This window comes from Muntiacus reevesi, chromosome 3, assembly GCF_963930625.1.
Source record: "Muntiacus reevesi chromosome 3, mMunRee1.1, whole genome shotgun sequence".
NCBI lineage: Eukaryota > Metazoa > Chordata > Mammalia > Artiodactyla > Cervidae > Muntiacus > Muntiacus reevesi.
Window position 1 is genome coordinate 19,218,262 of NC_089251.1, and position 27,049 is coordinate 19,245,310.

Genomic DNA, 27,049 nt, shown 5'->3' on the forward strand with positions numbered 1-27,049 from the left:
GAAGTGGGTTTAATTCAGATTCAGAGAGAAGCACACTCCACATACAGAGTGTGTGGGCCATCTCAGGGGGTGAGTCAGTTCAGTCGCTCAGTTGTGTCCATCTCTTTGCAACCCCACGGACTGCAGCACGCCAGGCTCCCCTGTCCATCACCAGCTCCCAGAGCTTGCTCAGACTCACGTCCTTCGAGTCGGTGATGCCATCCAACCATCTCATCCTCTGTCGTCCCCTTCTCCTCCTGCCTTCACTCTTTCCCAGCATCAGGGTCTTTTCAAATGAGTCAGTTCTTTGTATCAGGTGGCCAAAGTATTGGAGTTTCAGCTTCAGCATCAGTCCTTCCAATGAATATTCAGGACCGGTTTCCTTTAGGATGGACTGGTTGGATCTCCTCGCTGTCCAAGGGGCTCTCAAGTGTCTTCTCCAATACCACAGTTCAAAAGCATCAATTCTTTGGTGCTAGCTTTCTTTATAGTTCAACTCTCACATCCATACATGACTACTGGAAAAACCTTGATTGTGTCAAGGTCTAATTAAAGTCAACTTGTCTGCCATATTGGACCCATTCATTTCTAATCAGTTTACATTGTGTCCTTGGGCTAGGTCATTCTTTCAGAAAGTTGTGCCCTGTCCCCTTCTCTCCTGTTACATGAGGACCCAGGATAGCTCACTAGATGGAGCCACTGTTTTCCTTTGCTTCAGAGGCCATGGAAATGCCCTCTGCCCTCCCTTCACCCGTTGGCCCTCTCCTCCCAGGAATGGGGTAATTTCTGAAAACTAGACCAGTCCTAGTCTGCACTGCCCGAATTATCCAGAAAACCCTGGAGTTGGGGGGATACCCTCTCTTTCACGTCCCTGTAGACCTGTGCTCCTTAGCTCGGAACCTGATAGCCACGCTCTCCCTTCAAGGGAACCGGGTATAGGAGACCCGGTCCCTCCTACAGAGCAGGGGCAAGGCAGGTAGGTGCAGATGGCCCAGCCGAGCACCTGGATGGAAGCGTGGCCGCAGGGATGCTCTGCTGTACATGGTCTGTACTGGAGATGCCATTTAGGAAGCATCTCATCTGGGCTTGAGCCCCGGGGGGCAGGGGATGGGCTCGGGTGTGTGGGGGTCAGTGGTCTCCTCCACTTCTGTCTAGTGGGGCCAGCCTTCTCCCACCCACAGCCCCATGCCTGGAAGAGCCCTGGGACCCTGCATGCCGGTCAGTCAGATGAGCTCCAGGTTGCAGGAGGGTTAGTTGGTGGACATAGAAATCTCAGAACACCTGCCTGGCGGTGCTCCCAGCTCTTGAGCCACCATCCACCTGAAGGGGCAGCGGGAACTCTGGGTGTCCTTGGAGCCCAGAAATCAGCAGTGCTAGGGGTGCCCCAGAGTGTTTGCAGAGAGGGAGGGCAGGACGTGTCCGTTACACACCTGGCCAGGTGTCCGGATTCTGCCTGCTCATCTCCTGAAGACGCCCTCCCTTCTCTGTTCCCTCCCTGCCCAGCCTCACACCTGGAGGGAGAGGGGCTTGCAATAACACAACGTGGGGAGGTTGCAACAGGGGTGCCCACCTCTTTATCTGCACCTCTGCGATCAGAAGCATCATTCAAAGCAGATTCTTCACTATTTGGAGGACAGTGTCCTTTGCCCACCCTGGCTCCCCCAAACTGTGTGCGAGTAACACACAGCTGCCTGCCTGGGGCTAGGGGTTCCGAGGGCTTGCTGCCATTGTGCTAAGAGCTGGTAGTGACCAAGATTAACTGCAGTTTTATGGTTCAAGCTTCCCCCTGGAAGTTGCTGGCCTTCAGTAGATTCCAGAGTTCCGAAATGGCTACATCAGACAGACTCGGCTAGTGTCCTTGTTGTTTAGGTGGGGAGACAGTTTCCTGGTGCTTGCGACACCTCTGTATACCTAGAATTCTCACCTATTTATAGCCATATTAATCATTTTTTAAATAGTTCAGTGACATTAAGTACATTCACATTGTTGTAAAACCGTCATCACCACTTCAGAAGTCTTGCAAAACTGAAACTCTGCTAATCCATTATATACTAACTCCTTATTCCTTCCTCCTCTAAGCTCCTGGAAACCATTATTTTACTTACTGCTTCTATGAATTTGATGCTAGGTACCTCATGGCAACCCACTGCAGTATTCTTGCCTGGAGAATCCCATGGACGGAGGAACCTGGTGGGCTACAGTCCATGGGGTCGCAAAGAGTCGGACACGACTGAGCGACTTCAATTCACTCACTTTCACCTCATATAAGCGGAATCATGTCCTCGCAAAGAGTCGGACATGACTTATTGACTAAACCACAACAGCGATATTCCATTATATGAGTAATACTATATTTTATTTATCTATGCATCCATTGATGAGCACTTGGATTGCTTTTTTTGGCAATTGTAAACAATGCTGCTATGTTTGTTTATTTTTATTTATTTTTCTTTTGTTTTCTACTTACAGAAGTAATATGCATCTTAATCAATTCAAGCATGACATTACAGAAATACATTTAAAGGGAAAGTCCCTGTTTTTGTACACCTGAAAAAGAAGAGAAAGAAAGAAAGAAAGTAAGTTTAGTTATTCAGTCATTTTTGACTGTTTGCGACCCCATGGACTGTAGCCTGCCAGGCTCCTCTGTCCGTGGGATTTTCCAGGCAAGAATACTAGAGTGGGTTGCCATTTCTTTTTCCAGAGGATCTTCCCCACCTAGGGATTGAACCTGGGTCTCCCACACTGTGGGCAGACACTTTACCTACTTGAAGGGAACCAGTATTAGCAGTTTCTCATTAACAGAATCATGCGTGCCAGGATTCTCATTTACGTATATACTGACATATAATTTTCAAAAGTGGAATTAGGTACTGTACATGCTTAAATATTGTTTAATGTTTTATTCTGAGCTAATTTCCAAGTTCCAGAAAAATTGCAAGACTATTCAAAGAATTTCCCTTTACCACATTTACTTTATCTTCTCTCACTTGCTTTTTCTGAAGTCTCCTGGCCGATATAATGTCCCCTTACTTCTAAATACTTTAATGTATATTTTCTAAAAACAAGGACTGCCACTAACACTGTCCCTTAGTACAATGATCAAGATCAGGAATGCAATATTATTGTAATTTACTGATTTAGTTGGATATCACCAATAGAAAATCTCTTATTTTCCTTAGATAATGGTAAACAGGAAGTTGTCTCCCTGTTTTTCACAACTAATTGTCATGTTTCGTTCACCTTGTTTAAGCTGGAATGGTTATTCAGACTCTGACTTTTACATTGAGTTTCTTTGACAAGTACAAGTCCGTTATTTTGTGAAATGCTTCTTAATTTGAACTCATCTGATGTTTCCTCATGATGAGATACAGATTATGCACTTTTTGCAGGAATACCCCGTAAGTGAAGTTGTGTTATTCTCAGTACGTCATATCAAGAGACACATGCTATTCATCTTCCCATTACTGGTGATTTGAACAGATAGTATCTGTTGTAAATTTTCTTTTTTTTTTAAGGTTGAAGTTTAATTTAAAACACTATGTTCATTTCAGGTGTACTGAAATGAAAAGTGATTTGTACTGAAACCAAAAGTGATTTGGTTTACTTTCCATTATATGTTATTACAAGGTATTTAATATAGTTCCCTATGCTATATATTAGGTCCTTGTCGCTTATCTATTTTATACATAGAGGGGTGTGTATCTTAATCCCAAACTCCTAATTTATCCCTCCCCAACTCCCTCCTCCCTTTTGGTAAGCATAGGTTTGTTTTCTGTGTCTGTAAGTTGGTTTCTGTTTTGTGAAGAAGTTCATTTGTATCACTTTTTAAAAAAGGTTCCACATATAAGTGATATTGTATCATATTTGTCTTTCTCTGTCTCCACTTAATATGATAATCTCTAGATCCATCCATGTTGCTGCAAATGGCATTATTTCATTCTTTTTTTATGGCTGAGTAATATTCCATTATATATATGGACGATATCTTTATCTATTCATCTCTTTTTTTTTCATTTATTTTTATTAGTTGGAGGGTTTATCTATTCATCTTTTGATGGACATTTAGGTTGCTTCCATGTCTTGGCTATTGTAAATAGTGCAAACACTGGGGTGCGTGTCTATGTTGAGTTAGAGTTTTCTCCAGATATATGCCCAGGAGTGGGATTTCAGGATCGTATGGTAACTATAATTTTGGTTTTTTATTCTATTTTATTTTCTGCCTGTACTGGGGTCTTCACTGCTGTGTGCAGCTTTCTCTAGTTGCAGCAAGTGGGGCTCCTCTCTAGTTGCAGTGCACAAGCTTCTCAATGTGGTGGCTTCTCCTATTGTAGAACATGGGCTCTAGAGCATATGGGCTTCAGTAGTTTTGGTTCACAGTCTTTATTTATTTACTTGGCTGTGATAGGTCTTAGCTGCAGCATGTAGGGTCTTAAGTTGTGGCATGAAAACTCTTGTAGAATTTAGTTCCCTGACCAGGGATTGAACCACGGCCCACCACACTGGAAGCAGGGAGTTCTCGTCACTGGACCACCAGGGAGGTCCTTTGTAGACATAACGATGGCCATGCTGACCGGTGTGAGATGATACATCATCGTAGTTTTGATTTGCATTTTGCTAATAGTTAGTGATATTGGGCATCTTTTCATGCTCACATGCTTCTCATGTGCCTGTTGGCGATCAAAACAATTTTTTAATCAGGTAAAATGTGCATAGAGTTAAACGTGCACATCTTAAATTAACTGGTTGATGAATTTTTTTGGGTACGTCAGTGTAACCAACACCCCAATCAAGTTATATGCCATTTGCAGTTTGTTTTTTTAATTAAAATATGATTCATACATCTTCCCTTATGGGTTAGTATAAGTTTTTGCCCAGTATTTTAGAGGAAGGAGCCAGAGCTTAGTTTAGCCAGACTACCACTGAAGAGCATGGCTTTAGAGTCATGTAGATTTAGGATCAATTTCTGCTCTGACACATAGCTCAGTATAAGGTGACTTTTAGCTCTCTAAGTATTAATTTTTGCATCTTTAAAATGGGAATGTTACCTAGCTCAAAACAGTGTCTCAAGAATTGAGTCCTTGAAACACCTAAGAGCCGTTATAAATCATTTTTTTAAAATGAAGAAGCCACTAGAAAAACCAACAAAAGATATGAACACTCTGTTAACAAAGAAAATAGTCATTTGTAGAGTCAATAAACCTATCAAAAGCTGTCCAGCCTCACAGACATCAGACAGATGCAAGTCAGTCAAACAGATGCAGAGCAACAATGAGATAGAATTTTTCAGCTCTCAGATTGGCAGGGATTAAAAAGGTACATAATCTGTCATATTGGCAAGGGTTTAAGAGGTAGGCCCTTGACAGTGCATTGGCTCTGTATACTTGAAGGATAATTTGGCCTTATCTGTTAACACTGTTAAGTGCTCACACCCTTTATCCCAGTAGTTATTTTTTTGCCATTTATTTTGCATATATTCAGTTGCTAAGTCATGTCTGACTCTTTGCAACCCCATGGACTGCAGCACACCAGGCTTCCCTGTCCATCACTATCTCCTGGAATTTGCCCAAACTCATGTCCATTGTGTAGATGAGGCCATCCAACCATCTCATTCTCTGTTGTCCCCTTCTCCTCCTGCCCTCCATCTTTCCCAGCATCAGGGTCTTTTCCAGTGAGTCGACTCTTCACATCAGGTGGCCAAAGGATTGGAGCTTTATCTTCCACATCAGTCCTTCCAATGAATCTTCAGGACTGATTTCCTTCAGGATAGACTGGTTGGATCTCTTTGCTGTCCAAGGGACTCTTAAGAGTCTTCTCCAACACCACAGTGCAAAAGCATCAATATGTCGGTGCTCAGGCTTCTTTATGGTCCAGCTCTCACATCCGTACATGACTACTGGAAAAACCATAGCTTTATCTATACAGACTTTTGTCAGCAGAGAAATGTCTTTGCTTATGTGCCTGTACAAATGGGCAAAATATATGTTTTGCTGCAAAATCCATCAAAGCATAAGCAACCCAAATGTTCAATAGAGCAAATTAGTTATGACTCACGTTTGCAATGAGATGCTATGCAGTTAATGAAGGGAATGAGGAAGCTCTAACATGACATGTAAAGTTTTCACAATAAATTGTATAATGAAAAAAAAAATTTTAAACAGCATCTAGCCTCTCAGATTCCTTTCCATGGGAAAAGTGTTCTGATTTAGCAATACTGCAATTCACTGATGCCTGTGGTTAATGATCACAGCTAAGTCAGGGACATTTTTGTTAGGTGCAACAAGCAATTTTTCCAGCAGTTAAGCTTCGTCGGACCATGCTATTCTGAAATGTTCCATGGTGGTGTACACGCCTGGGGGCAGGTGTGCCACCATACTTGATATGGTTAAAAACTTCTTAGAGGCTAGAATTGGAAATAGCAAATAGTCATTAACAGAATGGCAAGTGGGTTCTCCTTTTAGGTCTACTGAGAAGGAGGCCTGTATATTAATTAGGTGCTCTGACATTCATTTATTCATTCAACAAACATTTCTTGAACAGCGGCTATGCATCAAACTTTGCCCTTGGGGCTGGAGTTACAACCCTTATGTAAGGACATTACTCAAAGTACAACCGAGGATATAATAATAAAAGAGAGCAACCTGCATTGTCACTATAATAATGATAAAGAGGAACCCTTGACAGCATCAGAAAGAAGTTCTCTGAGAGCAGGGGCTGTATTGTTCACAGCCTCTGCATTCACAGCACTCTAGTCCGTGCTTGGCACACAGCTGGTTAATATCTAGAATTTGCTAAATGAATGAGTGAATGAACAAATGAATTGATAGAATCAGGGTTCTAACAAATAGCAGAAGAGGGACTTCCCTGGTGGTACAGTGGATAAGAATCCACTTGCTAATACAAGGGACACAGATTTGATCCCTGGTCTGGGAAGAGTCCACGTGCTGCGGAGCAATGAAGCCTGTGCACCAGGACTTCTGAACCTGTGTGCCTACAGCCCGGGCTCCACAAGAGAAGCGATTGCAATGAGAAGCCTGCACCCTGCCACGAGGAGTAGCCCCCGTCTCGCCGCAACTGGAGAAAGCCCGCACGCAGCCACCAAGACCCGCTGCAACCAAAAATAAATACATTAAAAAAAAATAACATAAGACACACTCTGATTTTGAGGAAAGATTATTCATGAAGGGGCATGTGAGGTGTGAGGACTGTTGGAGAAACACATGGAATGGTACAGAAACCCAGGTAGAAGGACGGATGTTGTCACACCTGTAGGCTGTAGGAGGCGAGAGGAGTTGGGTTACTGGAACTGGGAGGGAACCGGATTCACATCCCCCCGTCTCCTATTGAGTCTCCTGGGGAGTCAGAGGGCAGGGAGCCTGAGTGTCTCCATCAGGCTGCACATCTGAAGGTATTTATCACACACTCCCGGGGGCCTGGTTCTTTACATGCACTGCTCCAAACTCTGTGAGAGGGCGGGTATCCTCGCTATGTTGCTGAGGAAATGGGATGAGATTCACTCGGTCCCTTGCCCCAGCTATCATTAGGAGGAGGCAGAACTACTATCCTAAAAAGTGGCAACATCTGTGGAGATTTATTTATTTATTTAAAACAATCATTTATTTGGCTGTGTCAGGTTTTAGTTGCAGCACTTGGACTCTCTAGTTGTGGCATGAAAGGCTCAGTAGTTGTGGCACTCAGGCTTAGTTACTCCATGGCATGTGGGATCTTAGTTCCCCAACCAGGGATCGAACCTGCAACCCCTGCATTGCAAGGCAGATTCATAACCACTGGACCACCAGGGAAATCCCTGTGGAGATTTAAAACCCAGATGGCCCAGAGCTGTGGTGCCCGCAGACAGACTGGATAGCTGGGAGGCAAATTATTAATACTAGTCTGGGCCACAGTCTCCCCATCTGGAAGAAGGAATGGTACCCATCTTCGAGAATTCTTGTGATGATTCAATAACAGTGATATAGAAATTGGCGTGTGGTCAACAAAAGAAAATGTTGACCTGCGGAGCGTGTGAAACATGGTATTGGGTGGGAGAGTGTGGTTGTTCATTTTTGGTTAATTACTTTATACTTGTATTCATCAGTTTTTTGGTCCCAAACAGATAGTAATTAGATACGAAAGCAAGTTGCTTTCCCCACTACTATGTTCTTTTTTTCCCTCCCTCCCCTCTCTCTCTTCCTTTCGGTGTCTTCTGCCTCAGTTTTGTGTGTTGGACCCTAGGCCCCATGGCCAGTGCCTGCCACAGCCCGGGAGTCCGTCCTCCACTTGGAATTCAGGGACCTCTTCCTCCTCCCTGCCAACAGCCACTCCCTCCTGGGAGCCAGGAGAGAGGGCCCAAGGCAAAGATGTGGATCGTCGGAGACTTTGATGTGATTGGCCTGCTTCCTCCTACAATTCTAACTGATGGACTTCCAGGAGCGGACACTCTTTGCCATTTATTCTATTAATATTTATAACAATTCCTCAAAATGGATATCATCCCATTTTACAAAGAAGGGAACTATGGCTCACAGAGATTAAATAAATTTGGCCAATAATCATACATGTGGCAGAGCCACAGAAAATGTGAATGCCTCTGAATCTCCTACTTTCTTATCCTTTCTTAAACTTTCTGGAGCCTTCAGTGTGTTTTCTGAAGACTGAAAGAGCTTTAATTTTCTAATTACAAAAGTAATTTGTTGTTGTTTAATTGCTAAGTCGTGTATGATTCTTTTCTGACCCTATGGATTACAGCCCACCATGCTCCTCTGTCCATGGATTTTTCCAGGCAAGAATACTGGAGTGGGTTGCCATTTTCTTCTCAAGGAGATCTTCCTGACCCAGGGATCAAACCTACCTCTCCTGCATTAGCTGGCAGGTTCTTTACTACTGAGCCACCAGGGAAGCCCTATAAAAGCAATGCTGGATTATAATAGAAAATATGTAAAGTAGGAAGGACATTTTCACGTGACTGCAGCCATGCTGTCTGTATAAGTTTGCAGTTTCTTTTTCATGTAACATTATAATACATGCCTTGTTCCACAGTCTTAGAAATTCTTTGTAAACCTTATTTTCAGTGGCTGCTAATAATCCCTTAGCTGGGTATACTATCATTTACTTAAACAATCGTCTATTGTCAGGCCATTCGGTGGTTTCCAGTTCCTAGCTGTCAGCAACATTGCTGCAAAGAGCATCTTTTTATTCAGGAAGCTTTTTCTGTTTGTCCTATTTCCTTAAGATGGTTTCTCAGAAGTGGAAATACTGGTTCGATTACCAGTTCGAGTTTTATGTCTCTTCGTTCATATTGCCAAGTTGTTTCCCAAAGGGTGGCCCCAGCAGAGTGAGAGAGCCTTCTGCGGGTAGTTTTCTACTCTTAACTGGCTGTGCATTCCTTCCCAAAAGTCTCATAAGGAGAATGGCCCAGAGCGTGGTGGAAGTGATGGAAGACGCCAAGGGGAAGGTCCAGGAGAACCTTCTGGCCAACGGAGGTAGGTCCCTGAAGCGCGCTTATGGTGGTCCTCCCCCAGCTCATTCTAGCCCTTTCGTGGTCCCAGCTGTGGCCACACAGGAGGGCTGAAATGACACGGCGCCGCGGAGGCGCCAAACTGACAGGCCGGGCAGAGGCTGTGCATGCCACTTAGAGCACAGTGGCACCGCTGTTTGGAAGACTCCAATCCCCCTTATAATCCTGTCTCATTTCTAAAGCACCTGGCGTTTCTTACCTGCAGCTGAACTCCTCAGTGAAATTTGAGATGAAAATGGCTTCAGTGGGGTTTAGGGGTTAGTTGGCTCACCCACCTTCTCTGTCAGCCTCCCTTCTATCCCCACACCCTAACCGATTTAATCCTATCCCCAGAGGAGGCTGGAATGCCTCAAACTGAATTCTTCAGCTGTGCCCAGTAATTAGATGAAGGTTAGGCCAAAAACACTTTGTGTAGCGGGTTTGCATTTGGAATTTCTGTCTCCTACGCTGATAGGATAAGCCTGTAGATTCCAAGGATGTTTTGGTCCATGTATTAGGGTACAGACAATTTGAATGCCCTTAAAATGTGCAAGACAAAAACTCTGAGGCTTTGGGAAACTTAGAATTAGGTGTTTCGATATCTGTAGAGATAATTAAACCCGTGGCTCTATGCACTAGTATACTGAAAATGAAAGCATATATTCTATATTAATATGTCATTTAGTACATATCATTAATATTATACATTATTATACATATATAATATTATGCAATATCACAATTTTATACATTATTACACATATATAATATTTAAAAGATATAGATATTATGAATTTATTACATATATATTCATGTCTTTTCCTCCTGGAACCTCTTTTTTTTTTTTGGGTGCCACACGGCGTGCAGGATCTTAGTTCCCCAATTAGGAATTGAACCTGTGCCCCCTACACTGGAAGGGCAGAGTCCCATCCACTGGACCATTAGGGAGCTCCCATCTGGGAACCTTGGAAACTGTTACATTTGCTTGATTAAATTGATAAAGGGAAATGCTCGTATTCCCAAATCAGAACTTAGTTTTGTATGTTACTGCAGTCTAATGACTCCACCCTCTTACGTTGCAGGTTTGAAAGAAAAAATGAAGTGTTTAAAGAGTAGGTTGTGTGTCGTTTGCTGTGTGTGTGACGCCTGCGTGCCCCTGGGAAGGGGGAATCTCAGTCTGGTTGTAGGGATACAGTGACCAGGTGACGACGGATTTCTCGAGTGACAGCCTCGTGGCTTGGTCACAGTGTCCATGTAACACAGACAGCAACTGCTTCTTCCCTTCCCCCTCTTCCTTGCGTCTCCCCTGCCTCCTGCAGCAGCACCGCATGCCTCCTGGAGTTCAGTATCGACTTTGGCATCTCCTTGCTTGTGGTTTGCTTCTAGCCTTGATGGCCGTCCCCAGCGTCATCCTGCCTGCGGGGGCTGGCTGTGGGGTGGACCCTGATATCCTTAAATGCCAGGCTTAGCTTTGTGTGGCCTCGATGGGGGTCTCTCATATACTCTTCGAGCCTCTCCTAGGAGAGCCTCTGTGCTCAAACAGGCCATTTCTGGTTTCCCCATTAGGAGGTGTCATTTGCATTGGTTTTTCTCCAACCTGCTTAGACTGGTGGAATTAAAGCCAGCAAATCCCATTATGTAGGACAAATACAAATCTTGGCAGACCAGAAGTCACCAAAATGCCTTCCCAAATGCAATCTGTTAATTACACTGAGATTCCTCGCCTGTGTGCTAATCAAAAAAATTGTTTTGTTGAGTTGATGAACTGCTCTTATTTCCCAGCAGGTAACTCAGAGGGCCTTAGATGGAAATGCTGACTTAGGACTACTTTTCTATCTAAAAAACCTGGTCTTGAGAATTCGAGAACTGACTCATTTGAAAAGACCCTGATTCTGGGAAAGATCGAAAGCAGGAGAAGGGGATGGCAGAGGATGAGATGGTTGGATGGCATCACCAGCTCAATGGACATGAGTTTGAGTAAACTCTGGGAGTTGGTGATGAACAGGGAGGCCTGGTGTGCTGCAGTCCATGGGGTCGCAAAGAGTAGGACACGACTAAGTGACTGAACTGAATTGAGGATTCGAGAATTTGAGCTCATTTGACAATAATGCTCAAAATGCTTACATTCTATTCAAAATTCACGTCAGTTAAAATTAGGTGCCATTATCACATCGTATCCATCCCCAGTTTCCTCTCAGGAGGAGAGAATTCAGCGATATTTGTTTCCATCTGTTTCATCCAAACCTAGAGCTTCCAAAGCTGGTCCAGTACCTGTGCAAACAAAAGTCAAGGACCCTCGGGCAGCCTTCATGGCCTGCTCTTGAACATTCATCATGCACAGCAGCGCAGTAAAGTCTCTGAAAAGTACTGCAGTCAAGAAACCTTTGAGACAGTTTGGCTCAGGCTTTCCTGATAGTCTGTCTGCAATGCAGGAGACCCAGGGTGGAGCCCTGGGTCAGAAAGATCGCCTGGAAAAGGGAATGGCAACCCACTCCGGTATTCTTGCCTGGAGAATCCCATGGATAGAGGAGCCTCGTGGGATACAGTCCATGAAGTGGCAAAGAATCAGACACAACTGAGTGACTAACACTTTCAGCTTTCTTGATATTATTGGGATGGACGAGGAGCTATTTTTCTTCTAGAGAGCACCCAGGGAGCTAGTGATAGAATTAACTACAGGAACTCAGGGTTTCACCAGCAGGTGGGATTTTAATCTCTGAGGTTACCCCCCAGGTCTTCTGGGCTATATTTCCTGGAGGGCCAGGGGCCCCGGCCTTGGAACAGTCAGGCTTGGCTCTTTGTGACCTTGGCAGGTCACCTCCCTGGGTCTTAGTTTTCTCGCCTCTATGGACTTAATCCCTTTACGGTTCTCTGCTTTGCCTGGGCACCTTTTGTTTCCATCTATTCTTTGCTTCTTGCTGCGTTTGAAGCACGAAGGACACAGGCGTGTGTGATTGCAGCAGAGCTAAGCAAACATGCCCTGGTCTGGCTGGGGCCCTGGAAGGTTCAGGGTCGGAACCACCTGATCGTCTGTCTGGCTGTCTGGCCTCCGTTGGTGTGGTCACTGGTCCTTTGTTCTGCTGCTGCCAGGAAGGCTTTGTTTGGGTTCTTGAATGACACCACTGTTGCTCAAGGGCAGCTGTCTGCGTGTTTTGAGTGTTTTGAGTGTTTTGATTCGAAGTGAGCCTGCCTGGGTCATGGTCTGACCTCACAGGCCTTCGATGCAAGCACACACTGCTTCCTGGAGACCAGGCTTCCGGGATTTCAGCCCGGGGACAGGAGGGGAGGGGAACCTGTCTTTATAAGCAAGCAGAGAGGAGGCTGTGGCTTGGGAGCACCCAGAGGGTCCTGGGGCTGCCGCTTCCTAAGACTGAGGACCATCCTCGGACCACATTCTCACCAAAGGCGATGTGCAAGGGGCAAGGTCCTCGTCTACGTGATCCGGGCGAGGCGCAGTGTCTGGAACTGGTGGTCCTGGCTGGGGAGAGGGGAAGTCAGAGGAGGAAGTCACAGTCACAACCTGGAGGTCTCTGGAACCTTCTGCAGGGAGCTTGTCACAGTCTCCTTATCTCACCTCCTCCTTCATCAGACACTCACGCTCAGCCATTGAGCGCCAGGCACTGTCTGTTCTGGGCATCTGGAGATGATCACCCTCCAGGAGCTCGCAATCTGGGGATCAGACCTGCAGCGCCTCATGTACTGTCATGGAAACCAAGGGCTTGGGAGCCTTCACGAGGAAAGGGGCTGAGTCGTAGAGGAATTATAGGCATTCTAGTGGAAAGGAGGATGCATTCATTCTGTTTGATCTGAGTGCTGGAAAACCTGGAGTTAGTAAAAAAAATGCATGGAGACAAGAGCTTGTCTGAAAGGTACCTCTCCTAAGCAACCTGGCTACTGTTAGGACAGTAATCAGGGTTATTAGGAAGATTCTCGTATGAAGCGCTTGCCCCTTGCTGTACACTGTCACGGAGCTCTGGGGACACAGAGACAGTCAGCTGCCCTCAAGGAGTCTGAAAGAGCAGGGGAGTCAACCATGGTTGTGTCGCGTCATTAGTGTGAAGGCGTTGGCCAGCGTCCACAGGCTCTGGCCGGCAAGGGGAGGGAGGGTTGGGCAGGTTTTCAGGAGTTGGTCTCCATCCTGATGTTTAGGACAAGGGCAGCTGTGAGAGGGAGAGTGAGCAGCTGGGGGTGGCTTGGCTTGGGTGGTGTGGTGTGCCCACGGGGTCTGGAGGGGGCAGTGGTGGGGATTGCCAGAGCACACATCTTCCTGGCATCGGCCTGGGGGGGGATGTTCCCTGGTCTGTTGCTGGGGGAGGTGTTGGCGGCGCCTACCAGGCAGCGAGCGACCAGCCTGGGAGCTGTGTGACCGTCATGCCTGTCCCGTGCCTGGCCCACAGTAGGGTCCAGTAGCAGCGTCAGGGGTGACCACTGACACGGAACACGTACTTTGTGACCTTCGGTTCTGCCACTGACCATGCCCCTGTCATCATCCAGACCTTAATTCAGCTCCTCACAGGCCTGGATCCTCCCTGCAAAGTCCCCTCCCTGCCCTAGTGTGGCAGTCCCCCAATCCATATTAATACCAAATTAGTACCAAAATCCTGTATGAGTCAGCTCAGGCTACCATATCAAAATACCCAGACTGGAGCTTAAACCGTGGACATTTATCTCTGGAGGCTGGAAATTCTGGGTCAGGGTGATGGCAGGTTTGGTTCCTGGTGAGAACCTCCCTCCTTCGCTGTGTGTTCACACGTCCCTTCCTTGGTGGGAGGACACACGACAGGATGGGGCGGGGGTGGAAGCGGCCCTCTGGTGTCTCCTTCTAAGGGTGCTTAGTTCATTGGGTCAGGACCTCGCCTTTGGTGCCTCTGGGGTAGTCTCGTCAATCTCAATGCCTTTGGAATCTGAAAGAAGTGAAAGTCGCTCAGTCCTGTCCGCCTCTTTGCGACCCCATGGACTATAGAGTCCCTGGAATTCTCCAGGCCAGTATTCTCCAGTATTGTACTGGAGTGGGTAGCCTTTCCCTTCTCCAGAGGGTCTTCCCAACCCAGGGATTGAATCAAGGTCCCCTGCACTGCAGGCGGATTCTTTACCAGCTGAGCCACAAGGGAAGCCCTTGGAATCTGAAGAACCTCTCTTAAATCGTGAGACCAGATGTATCGGCGTGTGGTTCTCAGGAAGGGACCAACCCATGACAGCTTCTCTGTGTCCCCCCCACCCCCCGCCGCCCCCACCACTGCCTCACCTGCCCAGGGGCGGGGCAGAGAAGGAGCACCCCCCACCGCCAGCTCCACGTTCCTCGTCTCCTTTTCTGGTGGAGGTTACATGACTTACTCTGTGCCAGAGTTTCCTTATCTCTAAGCTGGAGATAATGATAAGACCAAATGGGGTTGAAAAGTAAATTAATTGAAGTACTGGGTTGGCCAAAAAGTTCGTTGAAGCTTTTCGGTATCCTCTTATGGAAAAACTCAAATGAGCTTTCCGGCCAATCCAATATTTCATGCATCCAGGCCTAGGTGAAGCACCAACCAGGGTCAGCTGGCTGTGAAGGTCGTCACCAGCATCGTCATCCTTATGTTGAGTGAGTGAGTGAAGTCGCTCAGTCATGTCCGACTCTTTGTGACCCCAAGGACTGTAGCCAAACAGGCTCCTCCATCCATGGGATTTTCCAGGCAAGAGTACTGGAGTGGGTTGCCATTTCCTTCTCTAGGGGATCTTCACGACCCAGGGATCGAATCCAGGTCTCCCGCATTGTAGGCAGATGTTTTTACCATCTGAGCCACCAGGGAAGCCATCCTTATGTTAAGACCCATCTAACAGCTCTGCCCGCAGACCTCTTCCCTCCACAGAGGCCCACTTCATTTCCATCTGCTCTGTGAGGACTTGTCGACCCCAAGTGTCCGACTCAAGCTCATCTTGAGCTGAGCCCGTCTCCTCTCGCTTCTGCTCTAGCCCAGGCTGCCACCTACTGACTGCCTGGCTGAGTGCATGTCCCCTTCTTCCATGCAACCAGCCAACCTGTAAACCCAAGTGACCCCCCCAGGCCCCGTTTTGCCCTGGGGTCACTGTCCCTGCATCCTGTTAAGCTGACCTCCTGCCTCTACTCGCAGGACTTGGGTCCCCAAGCTTTTCCTTCTCTCCTGCAAACCTGAGACTTCTCAGGACACGGGTGTGCTCGCCGGGCTACGCGGCCCCTGGAGACTTGCGTCCAGACCTGCTTTGCTGAGCTTTCAGCTCTGCTGCTGGGGTCGGAGGGATGCGTGTCCAACTCCCGGCACACACGAGGGGCTCAGTAAACGGGCCTGGAGCCTTGATCACCACAGGAGAAGGTGCCAGACGTGACCTGACCCTACTCCGTCCACATCCCCGGCCCATCAGTGTGACCCAGGGATTCCCCATGCCCAGAAAGTGACGTAGGCCAGTCCACCTGGTCGACACCCAGCCCCCTCCTTCACTGGCCACGTGGCAAGCTCTCTGGCCCCCTTAGGACCTGCATGAATACAGGGTCTCCTCAAAGCCCTCTGAGGCCCCCACCCCCCAGGGCAGGAGGCAGGTGCTGGCTCTCCCCTCCTCCCATAGTCCTGCCCTCCTCACGTCACACATCTCACTGGGGTATCAGGTTAGATCAGTGTCCCCAGGAGACCGAGGGTGAGTGGGCCGTGGCCTGCTGACCCCAGCACGGTAGCGAGCTGGCCTTCGGGCATGGTGACTGAATGTCGAGGGACGGTGACCGGTCCCTTTTCATCCGCGTGAGGGTAGACTGGGAAAGGCTCGCATCCACATGATCTGGGCTGAGAATCCAGGTCCTTCTTGCTGGCTTTGAGGAACTCGGGGGCCCCCTTAGCACATCATACACTGAAGGGGTGACCGACTGGGGTGTAACCTGCAGCTGGCCCCCAGGTAGCACCGTAGAGGAGTGCGGGCCCTCACCTGAGCAGAGTGGGCCCTCGAGAGACTCCCCCTCTGAGCCCCCACTTCTCAGGTAAGGAGACTGAGGTGCAAACAGGTTGGTTACTAACATGTTTCCGTGCCCCACCGCCCCCAGCACTGACCTCCAAACCCCTTCCTCTGCCCTCAGCTCGTTAGAGACAATCACAAACACCCTGGGCATGCAAGGTTTAGTTTGCTTCTGAAGAAAGTTAGGGAAAGCAGGAAATTTGTTGAAAACACACTGGTTCTTCTGACTGTTGACTTTATACAAATGAGATACCCTGACAAAAGCATGTCTGTGCCAAGTGGTGAAAGCCACATACGCGAACGCTAGTATTTTGCTAACGTTGAAAATGCCTTTGTTTAAGCAGACGTATGTGGCGCTGGCCTGTCTAGTGCTGGGCATGGGAGGCAGGAAGATTGCTCATCTGCTGGGCGACTGGCACCCATGACAGGCTGTGTGGTTTGCAGGGGGTGGCTTGAGGCTCTCTGGCATGCCTTTGGGGTACTTCAAGCCAATAACTCAGCAGCAGGCATGGCCGAACCTACTGAAAAGGGCGGGGAATTCTCCCAGTGTCTTGAGTTTCTCCTGACTTGGGGTCCATCTCCTGGGAAGGCAGGGCCTCTCGCGCAGGGCTCTGGGGTAGCTGTCTGGGTTTGATTTTGGACACAGGAGCCCACCCTTACAGCATCCTGGGGACTGTGGTGGGCTTTTCTGAGGGGCTTAGGAGCTGCCTGCAGGCCTGGCTGGTGGCTGGCCCGGCCTCTGCTCTCCCAGAGAGGAGGGAGCCCCGAATCTGTCCTTCAGTTTCTCTGATTCCTTGGTTTAAGTGGGGACATTGGCCCGGGCATGGCACCTGGGTCTCAGGAGAGACGGGAAGCCCACTGTCTGCTGAGATGTGTCTGTCTTTTGCAGTTGACCTAACGTCCTTTGTGACCCACTTCGAATGGGACATGGCCAAATATCCTGCAAAGCAGCCGCTGGTGAGCGTGGTGGACACTCTGGCAAAGGTACAAGGAGGGTCTTCTCTCCAGCCGGGTTACCCTTCTGTGACCCTGACCGTCTGGGGACATCGGGGTGGAATCTACATGGCCTTTGGACCCCGGCAAAGCAGGGAGGCACTTCCCAGGATGCCAGAGGCGGGAGGCGGGATGGGGTTCAGTGCACCCTGGAAACAGGTTGATGACCACCTGCCCCCCATACCTCTTCCAGAGTTACTTTCTCAGTCACATCTGACTCTTTGCAACCCCATGGACTGTTGCCCACCAGGCTTCTCTGTCCATGGGATTCTCCAGGCAAGAATAGTGGAGTGGGTTGCCATTCGCTTCTCCAGGGGATCTTCCCAACCGAGGGATCGAATCTGGGTATCCTGCATTGCAGACAGTTTCTTTACCATCTCAACCACCAGAGAAGCCATATATATCTCTTCCAAGGTGAAAGTCTCTCAGTCATGTCCGACTCTTTGCAACGCCATGGACTATACAGTCCATGGAACTCTCCAGGCCAGAATACCTCTTCCAAACCTACCACTCGACAGGGTGGCTTCATCTTACCGGACACTCCCCTCCAGGGGCACTCTGAGCCCCCAGTGTTCTGACCCCAGACCCTGGAGTCCGTTCACTGCGCCCCCCTTTGAAAGATGCTGATGGAGAAGTCAGCCCCTTCCTGACACGCCTACCACCAGGGTGATTGTTGACTTAACAAAAATTATCAGCTTCAGTGGAAAACTGGGCTTAGGAGCCCAAACTCCTGCAAGGCATCGCCCAGCGTGCCACCCCTGATGATACCGGGGAGCCGGTAAGCCCTGGCTTCATGATTCAGCCCTCTCAGTGAGCCTTTGTCTCTAACTTCTGCTCCATGAATGAAAGTATCAAGGTGGAGCCCTCTGGGGGCATCAAGGGTGTCTCCCGACGTGTTGACTCCTGTCGCCTCCCTGAGGGGGGGCACTGATGAATATTCTGAGATTTAGCCCGATGGTTTATGACCGCTGTCCCACCTCCCTCCATGACACACAGAGCCCCTCATATGTCTCCTGAGGCCCACTAGGTGTGGCTGGGTGGGTCTGGTGTAGGAGATGGGTCTCAGGATCCACCCCTCTATGGGTCTGCTGCTGGCAGGCTGTGCTCCAGCCGGTGTCTCTGGGAACGAGGGTGGGGCTTGAAGTCTCTGGAATCTGGGTGCGGCTTATTGGGCACCCCTTACATCACAGAGGCCCCAGCCCATCCTGGGACAGTTGAGCAGTGATTCTAAAAGGCCCTTCAAGGAGGAGCTCTGAGGGCACCTGTGCCAGATATGGCATCCTGGGGGACATTGTGTACCTCCACCCCCAAGCTGGAAGCACGCGCTGGTGTTCAGGGCTGGTCACTCCCTGCCCTGCTGCTGCTGAGGCCAGGCCGAGCCAGGCAGCATGGCCAGAGCTGTGCTCGTCGTCAACTGGGGATGACGCTTGCTGGCATGGCTGTCCCAGGGACACAGGCAGTGATGAGGGCTCCCGGAGCACATCGGGGCATCAGCTGATTGGGGAGCAGTTGTAGAGGACAGAACCTGGCCTCTCTCTCTCTTCCCTGGGGGGCCCAGAGAGTGACCATTGCAGAAAAGCAGGGTGGGGAGGCAAGCCCTGGTTTGAAAGCACTTGCTGTATGCCTGGAACTTTTCCTTCCCACACACCCTCGTGGGCAAGATTCACCTTCCCTGATTTCAGGTGGGGAGGTTGGCTGAGAGGTGGTGTGGCATCCCCTGGGCCCTGCAGGGGCTGAAGTAGTGCCCTGGGAGGGGGATGAAGGTCTCAGGTGTGTGCCTGGCACCGTTTCCCGAGGCAGCCCTGAGATGACTCCACTGACAGGGTCAGCTCCTTGAGGCAGGCCGGGCAGAGGGTCTGGCTATCAGCTTCCTCACCCTGTGTCTGTCCCAGGAGTACTGGAGTGATGCCCTCGGCACTGACTCAGGCCTGTTCCCCCAATGGGAAATGCAAATCAGTTAATTAGAGATACCCTGGTCAGAGAAACGCCCTTCTAAAATGACCAGTGTCTTCTGGGTGTCCAAGCAGGTCTCCCCACCCGGGAGGTGCCCCATGCTGACACGGGCAGGGCTGGGCCCCCAACCCTCCCGACAGCTGGAAACTGAGCCCACCTGCCTGCATTAATGAAAAGGAGCAAGGATGGGGGCCCAGCCCGTGCCTGCGTCCATCTCTGTGGGCTGGGTCACACTGAAGTTCTTAAAAGGCCTCAATCTTTATCGGCCTATAGTAAATAGCAAAGTTTCTTTCTTTGCTGTATGCGTGTCCACAGTGGTTAATGGGGGCCTGCTCCTTGTCCACTCACTCAGGGCGCTGGCCCCCGGTACCTCCACCCCCTGAAGCATCCCTATGCAGGGAGGTACATGGGGTCTCAAGGCTCTGCCTGGCACACATGCCTTCGGTGGTGGGAGTGCACGCCAGCCAGAGGCCAGAAGGAGCAAGGCTGGGAGTGTTTGGTCCTGGACACATTCTCGAAGCACCGCCAAGTGCCCACCACTCTGTCCAGAATTGCAGAGTTGACCCAGATGCAGGCCCACCCTCGAGGGACTCAGTCTGCTGGAGAAAGGACTCAGCTTCCTGGGTAACCGGCTCCGTGGCACTGAGCTCAGAGAGGTTCAGCTGACACCAGGTCATACAGCCAGAGAAGGTGGGCACCTGAGGCCAGGTACCCGGGGAACTGGGTCTTGGCCTCGGTGATCTCATTTCCCTGCCCATCGAGGAGGGGAACTTGGATGCGCTCTTGAAACTCCCAGAACAAGGGACATGTCCCTATGGTCAGACTGGTGACCTCTCTCCAAACTGAGAAGAGCCTTCTTCCCTGTGCAGAGCATGAAGGGGCTACCCGGGGCACAGCTGAGCCTGGAGACCTGGGCGCTGGTCAGGGCTCGGCCACTGTGGGTGCTTAGAGGGGCCAGGATGAGGGTCAGACAGAATTGACCTCCAACAGAACCTGAGGGACACAAGCCTCTTATCCTTCTCCATCAGAGGGCAGAAAGAATGACTGCCACAATCACAGAAAACTAACCAAACTGATCACATAGATCACAGCCGTGTCTAACTCAATGAAACTATGAGCCATGCTGTGTAGGGCCACCCAAGACGGACGGGTCATGGTGGAGAATTCTGACAAAACATGGCCCACTGGAGAAGGGAATGGCAAACCACTTCAGTATTCTTGCCTGGAGAACCCCATGAATAGTATGAAAAGGCAAAAAGATAGGACACTGAAAGATGAACTCCCCAGGTCAGTAGGTGCCCAATATGTTACTGGAGATCAGTGAGAAATAACTCCAGAAAGAATGAAGAAACGGACCCAAAGCAAAAACAACAACCCGTTGTGGATGTGACTGGTGATATAAGTAAGGTCCAATCCTATAAAGAACAATATTGCATAGGAACCTGGAATATTAGGTCCAGGAATCAAGGTATTTGAAAGTGGTCAAATAGGAGATGGCAAGAGTGAACATCGACATTTTAGGAATCTGAACTAAAATGGACTGGAATGGGTGAATTTAACTCAGATGACCATTATATCTACTATTGTGGGCAGGAATCCCTTAGAAGAAATAGAGTAGCCCTCATAGTCAACAAAAGAGTCCAAAATGCAGTACTTGGGTGCAATCTCAAAAATGACAGAATGATCTCTGTTCATTTTCAAGGCAAACCATTCAATATCACAGTAATCCAAGTTTATGCCCCAACTACCAATGCCGAAGAAGCTGAAGTTGAATGGTTCTATGAAGGCATACAAGACCTTCTAGAACTAACACAGAAAAAAAGATGTCCTTTTCATCAAAGGGGACTGGAATGCAAAAGTAGTAAGTCAAGAGATACCTGGAGTAACAGGCAAATTTGGCCTTGGAGTACAGGATGAAGCAGGGCAAATGCTAATAGAGTTTTGCCAAGAGAACGCACTGGTCATAACAAACACCCTCTTCCAACAACACAAGAGATGACTCTACACATGGATATCACCAGATGGTCGACACCGAAATCAGATTGATTATATTTTTTGCAGCCGAAGATGGAGAGGCGCTATACAGTCAGCAAAAACAAGATCGGGAGCTGACTGTAGTTCAGATCATGAACTCCTTATTGAAATTCAAACTTGAATTGAAGAAAGTAGGGAAAACCACTAGACCATTCAGGTATGACCTAAATCAAATCTTATAGTTATACAGTGGAAGTGACAAATAGATTCAAGGGATTAGATCTGATAGAGTGGCTGAAGAACTATGGATGGAAGTTCATGACATTGTACATGAGGTGGTGATTAAAATCATCTCCGAGAAAAAGAAATGCAAAGAGGCAAAATGGTTGTCTGAGGAGGCCTTACAAATAGTTGAGAAAAGAAGAGAAGCTAAAGGCAAAGGAGAAAAGGAAAGATATAGCCATCTGAATTCAGAGGTCCAAAGAATAGCAAGGAGAGATAAGAAAGGCTTCCTAAGTGATCAATGCAAAGAAATAGAGGAAAACAATAGGATGGAAAAGACTAGAGATCTCTTCAAGAAAATTAGAGATACCAAGGGGACATTTCAGGCAAAGATGGGCACGATAAAGAACAGAAACGGTATAGACCTAACAGAAGCAGAAGATACTAAGAAGAGGTGGCAAGAATACTCAGAAGAATGATACAAAAAAGATCTTCATGACCCAGATAACCACGAAGCTGTGATCACTCACCCAGAGCCAGACATCCTGGAATGTGAAGTCAAGTGGGCCTTAAGAAGCATCACTACGAACAAAGCTAGTGGCGGTGTTAGAATTCCAGTTGAGCTATTTCAAATCCTAAAAGATGATGCTGTGAAAGTGCTATACTCAGTATGCCAGCAAATTTGGAAAACTCAGCAGTGGCCACAGGACTAGAAAAGGTCAGTTTTCATTCTAATCCCTAAGAAAGGCAATGCCAAAGAATGTTCAAACTACTGCATAATTGCACTCATCTCACATGCTAGCAAAGTGATGCTCAAAATTCTCCAAGCTAGGCTTCAACAGTATGTGAACTGAGAACTTCCAGATGTTCCAGATGGATTTAGAAAAGGCAGAGGAACCAGAGGTCAAATTGCCAACATCCATTGGATCATCAAAAAAACAAGAGAGTTCCAGAAAAACGTATACCTCTTCTTCATTGACTACATCAAAGCCTTTGACTGTGTGGATCACAAGAAACTGGAAACTTCTGAAAGAGATTGGAATACCAGACCACCTTACCTGCCTCCTGAGAAACCTGTCAAGAAGCAATGGTTGAAACTGGACATGAAACAACAGACTGGTTCCACATTGGGAAAGGAGTTCATCAAGGCTGTATATTGTCACCCTGCTTATTTAACTTATATGCAGAGTACATCATGCGAAATGCCAGGCTGGATGAAGCACAAGCTGGAATCAAGATTGCCGGGAGAAATATCAAATCACCTCAGATGTGCAGATGACACCACCCTTACGGCAGAAAGCAAACAAGAACTAAAGAGTCTCTTGATGAAAGTGAAAGAGGAGAGTGAAAAAGCTGGCTTAAAACTCAACATTCAGAAAACTAAGATCATGGCATCCAGTCCCATCACTTCATGGCAAATAGATCAGGAAGTAATGGAAACGGTGACAGACTTTATTTTCTTGGGCTCCAAAATCACTGCAGATATTGACTGCAGCTATGAAATTAAAAGATGCTTGCTCCTTGGAAGAAAAGCTATGACCAACGTAGATAGCATAATAAAAAGCAGAAACATTACTTTGCTGACAAAGATCCATCTCATCAAGGCTGTGGTTTTTCTAGTAGTCATGTATAGATGTGAGAGTTGGACCTTAAAGAAAGCTGAGTGCTGAAGAATTGATGCTTTTGAACTATGGTGTTGGAGAAGACTCTTGAGAGTCCCTTGGACTGCAAGGAGATCCAACCAGTCCATCCTAAAGGAAATCGGTCCTGAATATTCATTGGAAGGACTGATGCTGAAGCTGAAACTCCAATACTTTGGCCACCTGATGCAAAGAACTGACTCATTTGAAAAGACCCTGATGTTGGGAAAGATTGAAGTCAGGAGAAGGGGACGACAGAGGATGAGATGGTTGGATAGCATCACCAACTTGATCGACATGAGTTTGAGTAAGGTCCAGGAGTTGATGATGGACAGGGAAGCCTGGCTTGCTGCAGTCCATGGGATGGCAGAGAGTCGGACACAACTGAGCAACTGAACTGAGAGCCTGAGGGCATGTGGAGTGGGGACGGGGGCTTGTGAGAGTATGAGATGGGCTTGAGATGAGAACAAGACTCCACTCACTGAGTGATCCTAGAAAAGCCATTTGTAGCTCAAGCCTCCTGTCTGCAACGTGGGGCTCTCTGTAGGGCCGGGATGCTGGCAGTCTGCAAAAGCAGAAGGGAGAAAAATGTAAGCCTTCCAGCAAATGGGCAGGGTACAGTGTTTTTCCTTAACTGCCCCAGGAGCAATTTGCAGTGATTTTGAGAAGTTCGACCAACTTTTAAAATTCTCTTTTGCTTTTCCAACTAGCAACTGGCACAGATCGAGACAGACCTGAAGTCCCGAACAGCTGCCTACAACACTCTGAAGACAAACCTAGAGAATCTGGAGAAGAAATCTATGTGAGTATTCGGGCTCCGAGATCCTGGTGGCCTCAGGGCCTGGCTGAGTTGGGGTCCAAGCGAGGCTTATACATGCACATTTGAAATCATTGCCTGAGCCAGGGTCTGTGTCTGTCTATGTCTGAGCGGTCAGGCCAGAGGCACTGCTGCATGTTCACAAGCTATGTGCTGGGTGGGGAGGTCAGCAGTGGCAGTGGTTGATCCTTTGAGCACATACATTGAGTGAAGGAGATGAGGGCGAAGTGGATCAGTGTTTACCTCCCTCTTCTGTTCATTCTTTCGAGCAATGGGTGTTTTTTTGGCCACACCTTGCATCTTGTGGGATCTTAGTTCCCTGGCCAGGGACTGAACCCAGGCCACAACACTGAAAGTGCAGAGTCCTAACCACTGGAACCACCAGTTTGAGCAAACTCTAAGAGATAGTGAAGGACAGGGAAGCTTGGAGCGCTTCAGTTCATGGGGTCACAAACAGTCGGACACGACTGAGCAACTGAACAACTATGCATTGATACTACAGAGAATCTCAAGAACTATAATTTTGGCCCGATTGCGGGTACAACACCCTTGGTCCCTGTTCTAGAAAATACCATGACCTCAATAAGACTAGGCTCCACTGGACACACATGCAAAGCTGTTTCAGGTGGATGTCTCCCGGCTGCTGGACCGACAAGGCTTGTAATGTGAAACGGAGCCCTCGCCGGGGCTGTGTTTGCCCAGCACAGCCCAGGTTGCATCTTGAGCCAGCCACTGTGTGGCCGCTTGTGTAACTTAAGCTGCCTGCCACCAGCGATCCCCTCCCAACAGCCGGTGGCTTGTGCCAGGGCAGCGCAGGCAGCCAAAGTGTTGAATTCAGCTCGGGCAACTGGTGATAGCACCTGGGGTCCTGCCAGTTACTGCAGTTCTGGCCGCCCAGACACAAAGCTGTGGGACACTTGGCCCAGGGTCCTCGCCCCTCCCTGGGGAGTGTCCCAGGCCTTCCTGTCCCCTGCTGCCCTAGGTGTTATGGGTGTGCCCAGGAGTGCCTCCATGTGCCTTTCTGCTGACCCCACCTCTTTGTCCCCCGCGAACCCAGGGGAAACCTCTTCACTCGGACCCTGAGCGACATTGTGAGCAAAGAAGACTTCGTGCTGGATTCCGAGTACCTGATCACACTGTTGGTCATTGTCCCCAAGTAAGCGGGCCAGGGGGAGAGGGGAGTTGGGGGTTTCAGGCTGGGTTGGCGATCACAGAGGAAATCGTCCTGCTCAGTGGAGAGGAAGGGAGAGCCCACCACGGCCAGATCCCGGGGCCCTAAATGGCAGCTGCGGAGTTGGTTTCAGGAGCAGGTGATAGAGCTTGTGGCAGTCACAGTGACAGGCGTGGCCATTTCTCAGACATCCATCCGCTGTTGTCAGATGCCATACACAGGAGGCATCTCACAGCCTGGGGGCTGTTACTGTTCCCTTATCCTGAGACCAGAGAGCTCAGCTGGCCTGCCCAAGGTCACACAGGCCTGGGATTAGAGCTCCCAGCCGGAGTCTCCACCGAGTCCTTCCCATGGGCCCCTTCCTGCTGCCTGGGGCCTCCTGGGGAGGTGAGCATTCCAATGCCCATGGCAGGGCCTCGGGGGATGTTTGGGGCGCTGTCTGGCCTCAGCCCTGCTCCCCCTCGTCCCTCAGGGAAAAGGGCACGCAGTTTCCTAGACATTCAGGACACCTCACAACCTTTTCTGCAAAAATCATTGAACGATTCCATACTCTTGCAGACCAAGTTACGTACAATGGCAAAAAACCTACGAATCCCTCTCGGACATGGTCGTCCCACGGTCAACCAAGTAAGTGAGGCCTCAGGTCCTGGGTTTGTGGGGCCATGTATGGGCACTCTGAGACACCCAGCCACCAAACATACCCCAGAGGTGCAAGGGCCCCCAGCCATCCACACACGTGCGTTCACGGCCACACACTCAGCCACAGGCCAGACTCCCTCCATCTTTCAGAAGTCTGCTCCCTTGCTGTCTCCTCCAGGAAGCCCTCCCTGACTACCTTCTGGCCCTCAGCACTTGCAAGGCCTGTGCAGCACTCTGTTCCGCAAGCTCATCTTGGCCTGGATTCTTCCCCACCTGAGTGTCAAGCAAGGGCCTGGCCGTGATGGCCGCAAGAGCACGAGCAGGGAAGCAAGTCTTGGCATGTGGCCTGCTGGGGTCAGAGTAGGAGCAGCCAGTGAGGGCTGGAAAAGTGACTTAGAAGGGATGGAGGAACATATTTGACCCATGAGTGCCACCCAGTGGGGAAAACCAACGATTTAGCGCTGCAGGCAGGAGCAAGCATAGCTCTCACTGTACGATGTGAAGTGGAGAGAAGGTTGTAGAAGGGGACACACAGCACGGAGGCATTTATTATTTAAGATCTCCAAATGGACAGAACCAGACGGTATGTGACTTGAGAGGTGCAGGTGCACGGATCACAGGGTATTTGAGGATGAGAAATGCCGAACAGCACAGCGATGACCTGGGGTGGGCAGCAGGATGCGGTTGGGAGGGCACATGGGTCTTCAATTGTATGAAAATTATTCTATGTCTTAAGCTTGATGGGGGACAGGGATCCATGGATATTTGTCATTCTCTCTACCTTTCCCTGTGTCTGAAATAGCTTGTCATTTGAAATGATTTGACAGTGAGTCTTGTGGCTCAGACGGTAAAGAATTCAACTGTAGTGCAGGAGACCCGGGTTCGATCCCTGCATTGGAAAGATCCCCTGGAGAAGGGAATGGCAACCCACTCCAGTACTGTTGCCTGGAGAATCCCATGGCCAGAGAAGCCTGGCGGGCTGCAGTTCATGGGGTCGCAAAGAGTCGGATAAGACTGAGCAACTAACACACACACACACACTTGGGCGCACACAGAGCTCAGCGTGGGGGCAGCCCTGCTCACTCCCATCCCAGCCCAGAGGCCTCTTGCCTGGCACCTGCTGCAGGGCTGGCTCGCCCTGGGTCACAGGCTCTCGAGCGATAGCAATCAAGAACTAAACTGAAGGGTGCAGGGAACAGGACAGTCACAGCCTG

At 48.9% G+C, this 27,049-nt stretch overlaps 1 protein-coding gene across 1 annotated transcript in view; it reads left to right on the top strand.

Moving 5' to 3' along the window:
* Window positions 1-27,049, top strand: part of ATP6V1C2 (ATPase H+ transporting V1 subunit C2) — a 56,680-nt gene that overhangs the window by 19,350 nt on the left and 10,281 nt on the right. The window contains exons 4-8 of the mRNA XM_065928591.1: window positions 9,370-9,455; window positions 17,316-17,410; window positions 23,919-24,010; window positions 25,083-25,181; window positions 25,755-25,823. Of these exons, the coding sequence (XP_065784663.1) occupies window positions 9,370-9,455; window positions 17,316-17,410; window positions 23,919-24,010; window positions 25,083-25,181; window positions 25,755-25,823 (441 nt within the window). The remainder of the gene's footprint in view (window positions 1-9,369; window positions 9,456-17,315; window positions 17,411-23,918; window positions 24,011-25,082; window positions 25,182-25,754; window positions 25,824-27,049) is intronic.